The following is a 16,248-nucleotide window of genomic DNA, read 5'->3' as shown; positions in this document are numbered from 1 at the left end:
ATTATCTGAAAAACTACACTAAAGTTTTGGACTTTGTACTCTTGTAGGAGTTAGGAAATGGATGTCTAGTTTTATGAATGTAATTAGATTTTCGGTATAAGAGTGGACATTTTATGGGCCTTACCTATTACAGGACAGACACCCTATAGCTGTTGGGAACATGCTATTTACTTGTGTGCTTCTTTTCACTTGTATCTGTCGTGTGCACGCATGTTATCTGTATGGGAGTAGATTTCTCACAATGTGGCTTTCTGTGTCAATGTTGAAGATAAGATGGCAATGCTATACATTAAAGCAGAGATGACCCAAAATCCAATCGCAAGGTTTTGATAATTGTTTAATCCCTTCCCTTCCCCATATTTGGGTTAAAGCAGATATGTACTTTTATTGGCTTGGAACTAGGATCAAAGCTAATTAAAGATAAATTTATATGGTCAATGAAAGAACAGGTGTTAAGAGATAATTATTCTGGAGATGATAAATTAATGATAATCACCTTTTATCTTCAAACAAAATATACATAATCAACGTCAAATATTTGGTAACAGACTTGTTATTAGATAAATATTGTATATACCTGGAACGTACAGAGATTAGATTAGATACCCTTTGATAAGCTAAGCTAGGATAAACCCAACTATCCAAGCCACCGGACCTAAGCTAACTAATAGTCTACTTCTTGAGCTTGGTAAAGTGCATTCTATCTCACTGAGCCACCTCTTCTTCTTCCCTAAAATCTCGGAAACCATTTTTGTTCCTTTCTTCTTCAGGACACGAAGCTGATCTTCCATCTCCTCCATAACCCCATTTCTTTGCTGAATCTACACATTAAACAAATTTGAATGCATACATCATATTTCAGGAAATCAAGGCAATAATAAGAAAATAAGCGCATAATTATGTATCTTTTACCCCTGATTCTGAAGGCTGGCTGTTTCCTGCGGCTCCTTCACTCAGGGAACATTGGAGAACAAAAGTTGACGATGATTTTGGGTGATGCTGAAACTGATTGACATTAATATAAAGCAAATATGGAATGAAACTTTTGATGCTGTTGGAGTTGATAATTGGATTCGGAGGCACTTCTCCACCTAGACAGAGACTTCGGCTTGGGTAGCATTTGTCTCTGTTTTGGGTTCTTCTTGTACTTCCTTCCCTTCTTCAGTGTAACAGGAAGAGTTCTGTTCTGAAAGGGGAAATGATACTGGAATGTATCTTTAAGAACAATGGTATACACACTTACAATGGAGTTTATAAACTCCAATTTAACAGTGTTTTATTATTACTGTTCATGAAAATAAAAAAAAATTATAATAATTTAATAAACACACGAGAACATTTATTCTCATAAGACAAAAAAATATGATAAAAAATTTCAATTGAAGTTAATTCAGGCATTAAGTGCTTCTGTCACTGATAGACCATTCCTCCTTATTCTCGCCACTTTCAAGCAATATAAGCAAAAATTCTTACACAAATATAAAGCATTTGTCAACATCGGTGACCTCAACGGCTTCAGACATCAAAGTTCAAACTACAAGCTAGACCCTCTGAAATGAAACAGTTTCTATGAACAAAAGATTGCATTTTCTTTCTCTAAGTTTCCTTGTACATAAGTGACTACAACTCAGAATGATACTATACAGTACAGACACAAATGGCAACAGGAGAGTTTCAAAGAAACTAAATACCAGAAGAAATGAGCAAAAATGCCTTTTCAGTCTCGTTTGACTCCATAGAAAGTGAAATATCACTTGTATATTTTGACGACATCTTGTCATTTCTCCTCAAACTCAACATCGATAATTTCAGGTTCTGACTTTCTTGAATTCGTGCCCCTACTATCTCTACGGAAGAAGTCCCCTTCTGGTTGCCATACAATGTTTCCACAGCTTGCACAGCGTATTATTTGGTTCTTGTAACCAACAAACTGTCTCTTACAAGCTGGACAAGCACCCTGACCAATTTTAACATAGAAAGGCATAAGCCATTTTCACAACGTTTTACCACTAAAACAAAAACTGATAGAAGCTGATACATGGATTTCTGAACATAAGCCCTCAAAGTACATTGAAATACACCAAGCCACAAGCACAATGAAGAAGTTTTAAAATATATTTGGAATGAAGTTGTGAATAAATGGACCCTAGTTTGCTTCTGCAACCATATTTTTTAATCCCTTCTCAAACCATATACAAGGTCAAAAGAGGTACTCAGAAACAATTTTATGCCCCAAAAGCTCCACTTTCTACTTAAATCAATCTGATCACTGACAAACTCACCAGCATAACTTTCAAGAACTTGTCAATCTAATCCACCGACAAGAAACGAGAATGATAAAGAAAGGATGACAGGAAACAAAGTTTTATGAAGAAAACCTGATTAATAAAAGGTTTTTCTAATTGAAATCAAGCACAAATGTATGGCTAATTCTAGTTTCTACATTTTATTTTCATTTTACTCCTTACAGTGAAACCAGGTTAATAATATAAGTTATTAGAAGGACAATCTTCCTACATACTCAATGTCGTAAAGATGGTAACAGCAAGAAGGAAAAGAGATGTTAGAAGTTATGAACATTTATTGTCACCATTCTGCACCTAAACAACCATGTAAAGGCAACTTAAACTGTGGTCATCAGAAAGGAAAGTACTATTTGTTCAGATACTAATAAAGTAGAACTAAAGAATCACATGCATGACTAGACTTTGATTTTTATCCTGTGGTTCCATATATTATGGACAGAACTTACCTAGTGTCACCTTTTACAGGGAAAAAAAAGGAATAAAAATTAAACAAAATGTTATGAAGAAAGATAAACACGTAAGTTGTGCATGTCATCACTTTTTCCCTGCAATATATGTGCCATGTTAGAGTTATAAGTTATACCTTAATAACAAGATTATTGGCAACAGCCCCAATGAGAAGAGGTCCCGCAAATGGCAGTATCCATGTGGCCAATATTAAAAATCGAAACAGCCATCCAGATAATGCAAACCAAAGGAAGAAAATTGTCTGCAAAGAGATAAAAGAAATTCTTTTAGGACACAATGTATGGATAAGAAATCTTTGAAGAAAGCTTCTGGATCCTAGCACTTCCAAAAGAAATTCATGGACTCATTTACTCTGCATTGAAGAAAAACCTTGAAAAAACTAAATTTCTAGGCCAAAGATATTGAAGAATGAGAGTCATAAGCATCCAACCTGTAACCAACTAATAATAAGTTAAGTGACCCAACTTGAATATAAGGCCGCTAAACAAACCCTTATACAACTGACATGACAAGTAAGACCACTTAATACTCTCCCTTACATGTAGGCCTAATAGACCAATTGAGAATAATAGTCCTATCACATGGACTCCCAAAATGAAGGCAACAAACAATTGGTTATCTGAAGTATTCAACCTAAAGCCACTTGGCAATAGGTGTTGAAGGTCAACTTGTAGACAAGGGAATTATAAACCCCAAAAACAACACGCTACTGAACAGAGTAAGCAGCTCATCCTCTTTAATTAGTTACAGACAACGAAAACATGATTTCAGATATTGAAAATTAAGTATAGGTCACAAGAGTTTTAATTTTAAGGAGTTTTGGACTTGACCAATCACTTAACAACCCCTACCCTGCAACAACCCACGTTCCCACCCGGTAACAACCCATGTTCACAATTTCCTTCTTTGACATGAAATCATTAAAAAAAAAAAGAGAGAGAAGGGGGAGATGCATGCTCTATCTAATTGGTTACAAAATTAAAAATTTAAAAACATAGATACTAAAATGCATAAGTTTACTTTCAAATGAAACAACCTTTGAATTACTGTTGCAGCTTATATCAATTACGCATTTTTAATCAAACATAGTTTTGCACTTTCATTGGCTTTATGACAATATTTCCTTTTTAAAAGCAAAGCCCATAAAATTATGAAAGATAGGAAGTAAAGTTGATACTAAGCACGATGTTACTTACAGCAAAACTTCTTCCTAATGGAGTATCCAAGAAATCATTTAGCTGCTTCCTGTACTGCAACCATATCAATAAAACCCAATAACTTAAATAGTTAGTATAAAAATGAAAACTGGAGTAAGAAATGAAACACAAGACGAACCGTAGGCCAATTTCTACTAAAATCCATAGTAAAAGTCCGCCAACGGAGTCCAATCTCGAGCTCCCGATCGATCTCACGAGCACGGTCAGTGGCGGATCGGACGACGGAGGAGACTCGGCGGGAAACGGAGTACCGACGGTCTAAGCGTTCGGCGGTCTTTTTAGCTTCGAAGACAAATTGCTCGAAGCCGTCGTTGGCTGTTCGCCAGGCGTCCTTCCAGGCCTCACCGGAAGCCATGCGGCGAGCAAAGGTGTCGAAGTCGCTCCGCCTAAAGGACTGGATTAATAAGGGACGCCGCCGCAGAGGAAGCGGAGACTGCGGCTGAAGCTTTATTGTATGCCATGCCGTTGATGGCAGAGCCGTGGCCATAACCCAGAATCCCAAATGATGATATTTCTTTTGTTTTACGCACCTTCCCTCTTTATTTTCTTTTTTCCCCTTTTAACACTTGCCGTTTGCCGCTAAGCTAACCGTCTCCAATTATTTATTTATTTATTTATTATTATTATTATTAATTAGTATTATTAGAAAAAAATTTTAAAAGTTTTTTTTTGGCAAAAAATGTTAAAACAATATTAATTTTATGTTTTAAAATAAATAAGGCATATAATATTTTTATTGAATGTTGGAAAGTATTTATGAAATATTATGCAATGTTTTTTTTTTTTTATAAAGATATGATGTAAAACTTAAATACATCTATAAAAAATAAATTAAAAGGCAAATATATTATGGCTAGGTTAATTATTAATATTTTATTGATTATGATATCTTTTTGTATGATTGTGATTGTAATATTTATTAAATTAAAAATAAAAAATAAATGAGGCATTGCAAGAATTTCAAATTAAATTAAACAAAATTAGATTAATAAACCTCAAAATTAAAAATTATTATGATTCAATGAATAACATGAACATCTTATTTAATAAATTCATCTAGCTTACTAACATAATGCAACCTTTGAAAAAACAAATTAGCTATAAATATTAACATTTCATTTCATTGATATTTTTACTCTATGCTTTTTTTTTATTCATTTTCAATTTTTTTTAAGGGAAATAACAAGAGCAACATAAATGTACATAATTCTAATTAGTGATTTTAGAGTGAATTAATAAAAAAGAGTGACAGACAAATGGCTAGGTGGGTAGGTAAGGGCTTTGGATTTGTGCAGGCAGCAATGAATGACATGGAAGTGGCTGAAACATGATGTATTATGTTGATTGAGTAAGCCCCATACTAGAGGAGAGGTAACATTTGCTAACATACACTATGGTTATGCCATCTTATGTACAAGGAAGCTCCAATTCACGACAGGTTTTCTTCTCCATTCTCTTATGGATCTCACAAGGGTCTCCGTATAAATTTTCTCTTTCTTAGTTTCTTGATGTTCCTGGCCCCTTTGTACCCAACTTTTGTCTTCAACTTTTCCAACTTTTCTTTACCTCCCTGTATATCAGCCTGAATTGCTTTCTCTCTTCTGTCATCAGATAGCAATGCCAGTCTTGCAAATTTCTTTGGCCTCACCAATCCAAGTCTCTCCGTTATGTCCTTGAATGCAGGAACAAGACCACGTCTCATGAAACATCCTTCAACTAGTTGCATTGAGTTTAGTTCTGGGAGAGACGGCGCATCCTTCAGTTCAAGGTCCAAGCAGAACGGTGAGTCCTTCAACCACATCCTAAGGGAGTGAGCCTTGGCAACGAGGAGGCCACTCCGTGTCTTGCAAGGAAGAAAAGGAGAGCCCATCTCCCAAAGGCATGCCTTCAATGTGTAGTTAAGCGAAACCATGTTGTACTCTGCGGTCCCAGTTATCAGAACAACTGACTTTGGCGATTCTGGATACCCTTGCAGCGCAGCATCCTTTGAAATGAAAAGCATTGCTACGTTAGAGATAAAATAATCATAACCAAAAAGCTTTGTTAAGAACAGGGATGCATATTACAAGTGGGATCAAGAAAGTGCCAAGCTTGGATCCTTATCCCCCAAAACACCACACTCAAACCAAATATGAATTATAAGAAACATTTTTTAAAGGCAATCATAAGAAACTAAACAATACAAAATGCATTAAAACATGGCTCTTCTTCTTTAATTTCCAGCTTTGTTTCACATTGAGATGTCAGTCCTAAATCAATCTCCTTAAAGCCTAAACATGCCATCTATCTTCTAAAAACTCGCACCAGAACAAACCTCAAGTTTCAAACTTAGCACTAAATTTCTGTTCACTGGTACTGTTCAGAAACATAGACCAGCTCATAAATCAATCAACAAACTCTTGATTTTCTTATCCCCATTTGATACCATACTAGATGCAATTATAAAGCCTTATTTTCTCATGATTCTCCATTCCATTTGCTCTAAAAAAGGTCAAATATAATCTTCAAACCCTAATTACTTGCCTCTGTAGTCTGTACAATAGCTTCTGATTTTCCATTAATTTTGGGGGCAACCCAGTCTGCCTCCTTTCATACATGTATATCTATCTACCCAATGAGTTATAAGTACTACCTGAGTTAACAGGCTATATATAAACCAGGGTTACAGTAGCTGGTAACAGAGATAGAACTGGTAATTGGAACTTGATGGAGAATAAAGACCAAAATTCAGGTGCAAATACAAAGTAAAAGGTTTACAGAAATTAAAAGTCACAATAAAAAAAACAGTACGGTACATAAAGGCCTTCAATTTCAGCATTCAATAAAATTTTCAAGTACACAGAAATTGTGAAATATTAACAAATATTTGTGATACCCAGAAGTTAGAAAATCATATATTTACAACAGATACATTCGCATCAGTCAGACCACCACTGGAAGCAGCAATAAAATTGTGACACAAGGAAGAACAAGTTAGTTATTACATTTTATTTTATTTTATTTTGTAAATGGGTATGGTTTATATTTTATTAAGATTACACCTTGCCATTTCCAACATCAGAACAATTCAAAAGAAACAAAAGAGGGTAAAGAGAACTTGCCTGCATACGATCAAGCCACAAAGTAAGAGCAACAAGAGCAGAACCAGCTGATAACTTTCTAAAATCAGCACCCCAATCTTTATCAGCTACCCTGAATCAGAGATCTACCAGGTATAAGGGAAAGAAATACAGTATAAAAATAATCATAGTCTGATTTGCATTCAGTTCCTATCTATGATTATGCATGCATAAAACAATCTTCTTTAAAGTAATAAAAAACTGCAGAGTTCTACACATGCATCAAAGTTCCTTGCAGTTTCAGTCTTTCCTATGGCTGGTATTGCTTTGATGCACAAAGGCAACTTTTGCTTGATGCACGATCTTTCAGATCAGCACTAACGTTGAGATAAATTGGAGATTTTGAATTTTCAAGATTGAATTATGCTCACAATCTATATTGGTAAACACAAAATACAGAGTATAGGGGTATTTGGGTGCTGGAATCAAAGAAGCACTATTGTAGTATAGAGCAGCCTCAAAATCACATATAGGGTTTCCCAAGCAACTCAACTCCTAAGGAGAGGGCAATCACAGCTTAACTGCGAGCAAAATTTAATGCTAGCTGCAAGCATACCCTAACACGTAAAAGAATAGATCTCCTAATTAGGCAAGAAAGAGAACTTCATTTGACTAAAACAGCTGGAAACAAATTAAAACTACATGTTATAACATAAGAAAAATTTTGATACTACATCACATTTCCAGCTTAATCTGAAATCATCAAGCTACGCTTGAGTAAAGAAACTTAGGAAAACCTATATAAAATAAATAGCAGCAAGGTGACATAGTAACATGAAAATAGGCTCAAAACTAAAACCCTGAATTGTTCACAAAACCTTCTTTTACTTGGACTAGTTTTAAGAACTTCCTTGACATGGGAACAGAGTTCCAAAACAGTTCGGTAAAGAGGTGATGAGAAGTTCAACCTACCACTACTCAGAACCTACCTGAAAACATGATGGTGATAAATGGTCTTCTTGACTGCCAATTGGAAAACCCATGAGGCGGTGGCTCGAAGTTCAAATGCCCACAACAGATCCTCCAAGGCATTGACAAAGTTGAAGGCTGCATCATCCCCTATTGGTTCAAGTTTCTCAAGACAACTTTCTACCTCTGAAAGTAGTAACTCAGATTTTTCTGTCATAAGCCTAGATGACAACAACAATTATCAATAATTATATGGATGGAAAAACTAAGAAAATTTGTCTTCAAGACCACGGTCTCACTCCTAAAGTGAAAAAAATTACCTGATAGGAAGATCAAATCCAGCATCTCGAAGTGCATTTAAGAGGATAATGGCTTCACTTGTGTGATTGGACAAACTTGCGGCCCTGATGAAGCATGTCCATATTCTGTGGTCTACTGCCAAACCCTCTTTCTTCATCTCCATGAGCTTTTGAATTCCAACATTATAATCTCCATTCCTAAGATAAGCGTTAATGACTGAACTATATGGTAGTGTAGTAAGATTTAATCCTGTTTCTTTCAAACTAGTAAGGACTTTTTCTGCTTCCTGTGGCTGTCCAGAGCTTCCATAAGAAACCATAAGCAAGTGCATGGTAGCAATAGTGGGTTCCACTCCAGCTTCTTTCATCATGCTTAACAGACTTTCAGCTTTGGAATGGTTTCCAGCATTTCTAAATATTTTCATCATTGTATGATAGAAAGAGCGGTCCAGTTTATAGCATTTTGAATGCAACTCGTTGAATAATTCCTCAGCCTGTTCCAAGAGCTGCTGCTTGCCAAATGCTGAAATCAGGCTTTTATAGGTGTCCAATTTCGGTTCTAAACCCACTTTCCTCATTTCATACATCAGAGATAACCCCTCTTCAGGTCTACGATCTCTGCAGTACATTATTATCAAAGTGTTGTAAGTGTCCTCATCTGGTTCAAGTCCGGCTTCTTTAATCTGCTGATATATTTGAGCCGTCTTTTTATAATCCTCAATTCCAGAGTATAACTTTAGCATAGAATTCCATATTGAAAGATCAGGCTTAAATCCTGCTTCTTCCATTTCAGAGACCATTGCTTCAGCATCCCTCACTCGTTTTCCCTTGCAGAACAGCCTAGTCATAATCCTGTAAAGATGCATTGTAGGATAATACCCTGCAGCTTTCATTCCACTGTATATCTTCTTCACCTCAAAGATGTTTCCAGCTTGTGCAAATGCATCAAGCATCAGAAGAATAGAACTCTTGCTCATTTTAAAACCCATATCTTGCAACTCCTGAATTACCACATAAAGCTCATTCAATCTTCCATCAACAATCAGTGCTTCCAAGAGACCATTAATGGAATCTACTGTTGGTGAAGGACCATCTCTCATCATAGTATTAAAAACAGCTCTTGCTCGTTCATAGCAACCACTTGCAGCATAAGCTTGTATTAAGGCATTCCAGACCTTCCGATCCACAGTCACATATTTTTGTCTAACATTGCCAACCACACTTTCAGCTTTCTGCCATAGCTTCAGTTTCCCATATGCTTCAATAACATCAACATAAATAAAGGAATTTTCAAGCAGAATATCTTTCATTTCAGCCTGATTAATCAAACAATGTGCCGTCTCAGGGAAGCCCATTTTGCAATATACCTTTACCATACCTTTGAAGATACATTCAGAAGGTTCAACACCAAAGAATCTCATGTCAGAAAATATCTGAGAAGCCTCAGTTAGAAGTTCATTTTCTTCACAGCACTGAATAAGGGATGCAAACATGGTAGAACTGCTAAAAAAAACAGAATCTTTAGCATTACTGTACTCTTTCAAGGCAGCATCTACCTGGCAAGCCTCACAAAGCATGACAACTAGAGCTTCCGTAATCAGTTGATTGTATCCTTCAGCATGTTCTTTCAGGAACTCAAGCAATTCACATGCTTCTTTGTGCCTGCCAGATGAACTGTATGAACTCAAAACAGACAACAAATTCTCGCCATCTAGTTCATCGCCATTACTGATGCCCAATCTCAGCATCTGTGCAGCAAGATCATAGCATTCACCCTTGACAAGAAAAGAAGAAATAGCTTGGGGATTCATACCACATAGTTCTTCCATGTCTCTAACCATCTTTTCAATATCTTCCAATTTGTTTTCCTTTCGTAGGGCCTGAAGCATTACCTCATAGAGGATATGATCTGGTGTGAAGCCATCACGGACCATTTCCCGATACAACAACAATGCCTTTGTTGTCTTATTACATCTCAAAAGGATATCTAACATGACAGAGTATGCCAGGAAATCCAGTCTAATCCCAGACCTCCGCATGCAATTGAATGTCTCTTCAGCCTGCACTGCCATTCCAGCCTTGGCATACCCACAAATCAAAGCACTATAAGTCCGCACAGTAGGTTTAACACCTACGTCCAACATCTCTGACATCACATTAGAAGCCTCTTTTATCTTATTCGCTTTCCCCAGGGAATCAATCAAGACAGTATATGTAACCACATCCGGATTCCGCCCTGACAATTTCATGTCCCTGTAAAGCTGCAATGCCAAATCATGCTGGCCCTGCTTCCCATACATGTGTATGATTGTATTATAGGTCATCTCATCTTTACCCAACCCTATTTCAACCATTTCTTCACAAATCTCTTTTACCTTGTCCACATTTCCTTCTCTTGCAAAAGCATACAACAATGAATTATAGGTGACTGCATCTGGGAAAAATCCTTTAGACTCCAAATCTCTAAAAAGTTGCTCAGCTTTATATGCCATCCCACATCTCCCATAAACGGAAATCATAGCATTATACGTCCATATATCTGGTTGACAATTATGACCGTCCATATCATCAAAAACCTTCATTGCCTCCTCCAAATTCGATTCCCTAGAACAAGCACTGATAAGAGTATTATATGTTATTATATCTGGCCTAAGACCAGACCTCCTCACCTCATTCAAAAGCTCAACCCCTAAATCAGGCAACATAGCTCCTGCTTTCAATTTAGCATTTATTAAGGTATTGAAACTCACGAGGTCAGGCTCACACCCTCTCTCGCGCATTAAGTCAAGCAGTTCCTGCACCTTTTGAAACCTCCCATTTCGCGCATAAACACCCATCATAGCATTATAAACCTGGACTGTATTCCCGACAGCAGGCTCAGCCCTGGTAAAGATTTCAACAGCTAAAACCCCCTGATTGGCCTTCCCCAACACAGCCAAGATAGTAGCTAGCATCCTGGCATTAGGAGAATACCAATGTCTCAAATTTAACCACTCATAAACTTCCAGGGCACGTTGCCAGTTCTCCTGACCCACCCATTTCACTACAAAGCAAAAATCAGTTGGTGTCATCTGAACTTTCCTATCATCCAAAACATCAGCAACAAACTGGTCTTGTTCCAAACCCAAAATCCTGTCGGTCAAAAACTTCACTCTTTCTCTCCAATCTTTGGCCCTTTTCAAGGCCAGTTTAGTCATTTTCTTAACTCTAGTCTTACTAACTCTCCCCAACTTTTCCTGGGTCTCATCATTCACTTCCAAAGATTCAGACGTTGAGGATTCTAAAGACAATTCAACTTCTTTAACTGCATGAGTCAGTTGAGGTGGGGTAGCTGAAAAATGGGTTTGGCTTAAAGGGTAAGTTTCAGCTAGTTGAAGTTGAAGGTAAGGCCATCTCTCAGATGGGGAGGCTCTACCATAGCTAAATTTGTTGTTAGAACTGCTGTTATTAATATTACTATCATTTGCTTGTTCAGTTGGTAAAGGAGTTGAGTGACGGGAAGAAGAGCAAGAGACAGAGGTGTTTTTGCAAACCTTTGAAGAGGGAGATGCAAAGGGTACAAGTCCTCCAGTGCAGGACGTGGCCATAGCCGATGTCTTCTTGTCTTCTAAACATTTAAGTGGAACACTGGGGAAGAATAAGATAACAGATACTTCTCCATTGGTTTTGGCGGGGTGTGGACTGTGGGTGTGTACTGACTTGTTTATCAACAAGTTTTCGGTCTCTTTCTTTCTTTCTTTCTTTTTTTTAAGTAAGGTGGGAAATGGGTTTAAGTTTGGTTTTGGGTTCAGTGGCCCATCAAGAGTTTATTTGACTTCCGACCCGGGTAAATTCCATCACAACCCACATAAAAAGGAAATAGGAGGAAAACAAAAACAAGAAGTACGACAACTTCTGGTTCTGCTTACTTCTCTTAACTAACATAAGAAAGAACAAGGAATGGTAAACTTAAGGTAAGACCTTTAACTTAATTTGATTTTCTTTTCTTCTTGTTTATTTCTTCAACTATTCCTTATCCTTTTTTCCTTTTTATTTTCAGTTACATAGTTTGAACGTGGCAGTTGAAGACATATGAAGTTTACATGGCAATGTAAGATGCATCTTACTTCATCAGTTCCTCTTTTAACTCACGGTAGCTGTTTCAGACTTGGTCTAAACCACAGCCACTTAAAATTTATATGTTGTTCCAGAATGGACAATTATAAAAGACTCAAGCAAGGTGCTTTAACAGAATTCAACAAGAAAAACCCCATTTTTAAGTACCCATTTGGGTCTAATAGTGGTGAAGAGCTTACCTCTGAGTTACACAACCAAGCAATTCAAGGGTATTGCAAAATAGGGGATGTAGATAATGCTATGAAACTCGTCGCTCATATGGAGGCTATGGGTTTTCATCCAAATTCTATTTCTTATGGTTTTCTGATTGAGAGTTTGGGAAGTGTTGGTAGGACATTGGAAGCTGATGCTTTGTTTCAAGAAATGATATGTCTTGGACTTAAGCCAAGGATAAGGTTGTTTAATGTTTTGCTTAAAGGGTTTTTGAGGAAAGGGTTGTTGAGGTTAGCAGTTAAGGTTCTGGTGGTAATGGATGAAAGGGGGGTTTGTAAAAATCAGGAAACGTATGAGATTCTTTTAGATTATTATGTTAATGCCGGACGGTTGGAAGATACATGGATGGTAGTTAATGAAATGAAGGAAAAAGGGATTCATCTGAATTCGTTTGTGTATAGTAAGATTATTTGTCTTTATAGAGACAATGGGATGTGGAGGAAGGCAATAGGCATTGTGGAGGAGATTAGGGAGAAAGGTATATCTTTAGACAGGCAGATCTATAACAGTATTATTGATACTTTTGGAAAATATGGAGAGTTAAGTGAAGCTTTAGAAGTCTTTGAGAAAATGAAACAAGAAAGTATAAGGCCTGACATTACAACATGGAATTCTTTGATTCAGTGGCACTGTAAGGCTGGAGATCTCACCAAGGCTCTTGAGTTGTTTACTGAGATGCAGGAACAAGGATTATATCCTGACCCAAAGATCTTCATGAGTCTTATTAGTAGATTGGGAGAGCTGGGGAAGTGGGATATAATAAAGAAGAACTTTGAGAACATGAAATCTAGGGGACATCAAGATGTTGGTGCCATTTATGCGATCTTAGTTGATATTTATGGACAATATGGGAGATTTCAAGATGCCGAGGTTTGCATATCTGCTCTGAAATCAGAAGGTCTCCTGCCTTCCGCTAGCATGTTTTGTGTCTTGGCTAACGCTTATGCACAGCAGGTCCACTGTCCCCTTTCTGTCTTTTCAGAATTTTCAATCTTTTAATCTTTATTTATTTGCATTTTTTTTCATGCTGTTGGCTTTGTCTTTTATGTTCATACACTTTTGCAAGAGATGATGCTTTATTGCTTTTGTATTTTAAATTCTTCATCGTACATGATGTTGAATTATATGCAACAGTTCTTACACTGAACCTGTAAAACATTTCTATTTAACAACAAATTTAATTTTCCCCGTGACATTTACCTGCTTCAACACCTCCCAAAACAATATTCTGCTTTCATGTGAAGCCTACAATCAGAATATAGCTCTTTTTCTATAGTTGCTGATAAGGATTAACTGTAATTTTAGATAAAAAATGAACCTTGAGAGACTTTACTGGCTGTACAGTTGTCCTAATCTTAAGAGGATTTTTGGCTTCAGAGGCTAACAGAACTAGCCTTCCATTTCTTTATTTTCATTGCTAAATAAAAACTGATGATATCTTTCTGATGAAATAATATACATAGGATGGCATCTTTGTCAGTCATCACTTTCAAGTTTAAGTTGGTGAATGAAAATTTATTTGACAAAAGGATGAAATTTTGTTTTCCGTGAATGGTCTATAAACTTTTTCATTTTGCAGGGGTTTTGTGAACAGACAGTTAAAGTTCTTCAAATCATGGAGGCAGAAGGCATTGAACCCAACATTGTGATGCTGAATGTGTTGATCAATGCCTTTGGTATTGCTGGGAGACATGAGGAGGCATTATCTATTTACCACCATATAAGAGACAGTGTGAGCCCTTTATGTTATGCATGGATATGGGTGAATTTGATAAATTTTGTCTGTGTTTTTTTAGGGTAGGCATAATAATTAGTAGTGCAGGACTCTTAATTTCCTCCATTAATTAATCTTTATTCTGATTTTCTTATTGTTTTGAAGGGTATTAGTCCCGATGTGATTACTTATAGTACACTCATGAAAGCTTTTATTCGAGCGAAGAAATTTGATAGGGTGGTAACTGTAATTGAATTCTCTTAAGTTACTTAATTAGCTGCAAATATATCACATCTGACATTTTGCTAATGCATGCTTGCCTTTTGCTGGCTAGGTTCCTGAAATATATCGGGAAATGGAATCCTCTGGATGCACTCCTGATAGAAAGGCGAGGCAAATGTTACAAACTGCCTTGATGGTACTTGAACAGAGGCATTGTAAGTATTAAACTGATCTTAGTATATAAATGATTTTGAAGTTGGTAATAGCTAACAACTAATAACCCAGATCAGCACCCGATAGTTCTCTAAACTTTTTATTGTTGTAGTATTCTAGCTTGGTGTTTGGTGACTCTGCTTGATGTTAAAAATGTAATGTCTGCTCATGTTATGTTCATTTCCCATTGCTGCGGCTTTAGCTAAGCTGCACTTGTCCTTTCATAATATTTCAGAACAAAGATGCCTAATTAGGTAAACTATATAGATTTGTCTCTGGGAATTGGAACAGCTTGCTCGAACATGGACTTAAAATGTATTAACTTTCGGAAATTGATTAAGTAGGTAACGATGCATTGGGAAGTAGGCATCCTTAGTTGGAGTGGTCTTTTTTTTCTTCTAACAGTATGTTCATAACCTGCAGGAGTTACTGCCTGACAACGAAAATTAAGGTTCTGAAAGCTATTTCCTGAATGCCCCATTGATTGCCATGTCTTCAAGGTTGAGATTTCATCAAAATTAATCCTAGCACAAACTAAGATGGTATTCTTGACGAAAAGTTGGAAACTGTGACAGAAAGAAGATGAAATGGACAAACATGGGCAAAAGATTGTTTAATGGCAGACTTTATAAACTCCTGAAGAAAATTTTGGTTGGAAGCAGGTAGAAATGTGACATGAAGGTGTTCAGTAGGATAATATATTCACTTACATAGGATACAAAATTAACTGTAAATAGTGAAGAGTTGATCCACTGTTTGGTCCCTAGTTTTTTATTGCAGATGAGTAGAGAAAACCTATACTAATATAACTACTGTCATGTAATGCCACTGGGCTTTACTAATTTTATCAGTGAGTTTCACCCGATTTAAATGAAAAGAAAGCTTTGGTTGAAACAATCTAGCTTATTGGAGAAGTGTGGGCATTTTTACACGTCGTCCTTGTAAGAGCAATTGTTGAGATTGATTTCTTCTTCTTCAATAGAAATCTGGAGTTCTCTGACAATTATATTGGATTCAGCATCTGAAACATCAGGGGGTTACCTTGTGAAACTGTAATGAGGCGGCTATCCTTTGTTAGTTGAGATCACTCTCTGTTGCTTGTTGGACAGAGAGGGATATACGAGTTCAGGCTGTGTGGAAAACCTTTTTTGGTCTGGTTAATGGTTATTGGCGCATGCTGTACTTTAGAGTGTATGATGAATGTTGGGAAATTGCGGAATTATCTCTAAAGAATTGCCCAAGATATAACCCAATCAATAGAAAAAAGAAAGAAAGAAATCAAGCACACTCACAAGAACACAAAAATTTACGTGGTTCAGTCTTTTGATGACCTACGTCCACGGGCACAGCAACAAAGAAAAATCCACTAAGAGAAAATCAGGAGATTACAAGAACAATCTCAAACTCACAACCCTTATCCCACGTACACTCAAATCACTCTCTCTAAATCTA

General features: G+C 36.7%; 3 protein-coding genes across 6 annotated transcripts; 1 reads left to right on the top strand and 2 right to left on the bottom strand.

Annotated features, from left to right (window-relative positions):
• On the bottom strand, window positions 1,364-4,576 carry LOC18599456. The gene is made up of 4 exons (XM_007029438.2): window positions 4,110-4,576; window positions 3,971-4,024; window positions 2,890-3,015; window positions 1,364-1,957 (listed from the first exon to the last, which is right to left on the bottom strand). Exons 1-4 carry the CDS (start codon window positions 4,476-4,478, stop codon window positions 1,778-1,780), a joined length of 729 nt encoding a protein of 242 aa, XP_007029500.1. The 5' UTR covers window positions 4,479-4,576; the 3' UTR covers window positions 1,364-1,777.
• LOC18599455 (pentatricopeptide repeat-containing protein At3g18110, chloroplastic) lies at window positions 5,190-12,049 on the bottom strand. Its single transcript, XM_007029437.2, has 4 exons — window positions 8,340-12,049; window positions 8,040-8,240; window positions 7,093-7,183; window positions 5,190-5,975 (listed from the first exon to the last, which is right to left on the bottom strand). The coding sequence occupies exons 1-4, from the start codon at window positions 11,903-11,905 to the stop codon at window positions 5,457-5,459; spliced, it is 4,377 nt and encodes a 1,458-aa protein (XP_007029499.2). The 5' UTR covers window positions 11,906-12,049; the 3' UTR covers window positions 5,190-5,456.
• On the top strand, window positions 12,100-15,688 carry LOC18599454 (pentatricopeptide repeat-containing protein At5g42310, mitochondrial). 4 transcript variants are annotated; one of them, XM_018121675.1, is made up of 6 exons: window positions 12,100-12,271; window positions 12,358-13,601; window positions 14,227-14,379; window positions 14,527-14,601; window positions 14,696-14,798; window positions 15,220-15,688. In XM_018121675.1, coding segments are annotated over exons 2-6 (1,545 nt in total). In that variant the 5' UTR covers window positions 12,100-12,271; window positions 12,358-12,389; the 3' UTR covers window positions 15,222-15,688. The 4 variants fall into 4 exon arrangements, with proteins under 4 accessions (XP_017977164.1, XP_007029497.1, XP_017977162.1 ...); XM_007029433.2 differs by having other exon boundaries at window positions 12,101-12,271; window positions 14,527-14,598; XM_007029435.2 differs by lacking the exon at window positions 14,527-14,601.

Source organism: Theobroma cacao, chromosome 5 (assembly GCF_000208745.1).
Source record: "Theobroma cacao cultivar B97-61/B2 chromosome 5, Criollo_cocoa_genome_V2, whole genome shotgun sequence".
Classification (NCBI taxonomy): Eukaryota; Viridiplantae; Streptophyta; class Magnoliopsida; order Malvales; family Malvaceae; genus Theobroma; species Theobroma cacao.
The sequence above is the reverse complement of the archived record's forward strand: the minus strand, read 5'-3'. Positions and strand labels throughout refer to the sequence as shown.

What these genes read in the sequence shown, in the direction of transcription:
- LOC18599456 (XM_007029438.2), bottom strand. Translation starts at nt 4,478, where the DNA reads ATGGCCACGGCTCTGCCATCAACGGCATGGCATACAATAAAGCTTCAG. An exon ending in TTAGTAGAAATTGGCCTACG is followed by an intron (nt 4,025 to 4,109) that starts GTTCGTCTTGTG and finishes ATATGGTTGCAG; the next exon opens with TACAGGAAGCAGCTAAATGA. An exon ending in CCAATAATCTTGTTATTAAG is followed by an intron (nt 1,958 to 2,889) that starts GTATAACTTATA and finishes AAAATTGGTCAG; the next exon opens with GGTGCTTGTCCAGCTTGTAA.
- LOC18599455 (XM_007029437.2), bottom strand. Translation starts at nt 11,905, where the DNA reads ATGGCCACGTCCTGCACTGGAGGACTTGTACCCTTTGCATCTCCCTCT. An exon ending in TATCACCATCATGTTTTCAG is followed by an intron (nt 7,184 to 8,039) that starts GTAGGTTCTGAG and finishes TCTCTGATTCAG; the next exon opens with GGTAGCTGATAAAGATTGGG. An exon ending in TGTGGCTTGATCGTATGCAG is followed by an intron (nt 5,976 to 7,092) that starts GCAAGTTCTCTT and finishes TTCATTTCAAAG; the next exon opens with GATGCTGCGCTGCAAGGGTA.
- LOC18599454 (XM_018121673.1), top strand. Translation starts at nt 12,390, where the DNA reads ATGAAGTTTACATGGCAATGTAAGATGCATCTTACTTCATCAGTTCCT. An exon ending in ACCACCATATAAGAGACAGT is followed by an intron (nt 14,380 to 14,526) that starts GTGAGCCCTTTA and finishes ATTGTTTTGAAG; the next exon opens with GGTATTAGTCCCGATGTGAT. An exon ending in GAGCGAAGAAATTTGATAGG is followed by an intron (nt 14,599 to 14,695) that starts GTGGTAACTGTA and finishes TTTGCTGGCTAG; the next exon opens with GTTCCTGAAATATATCGGGA.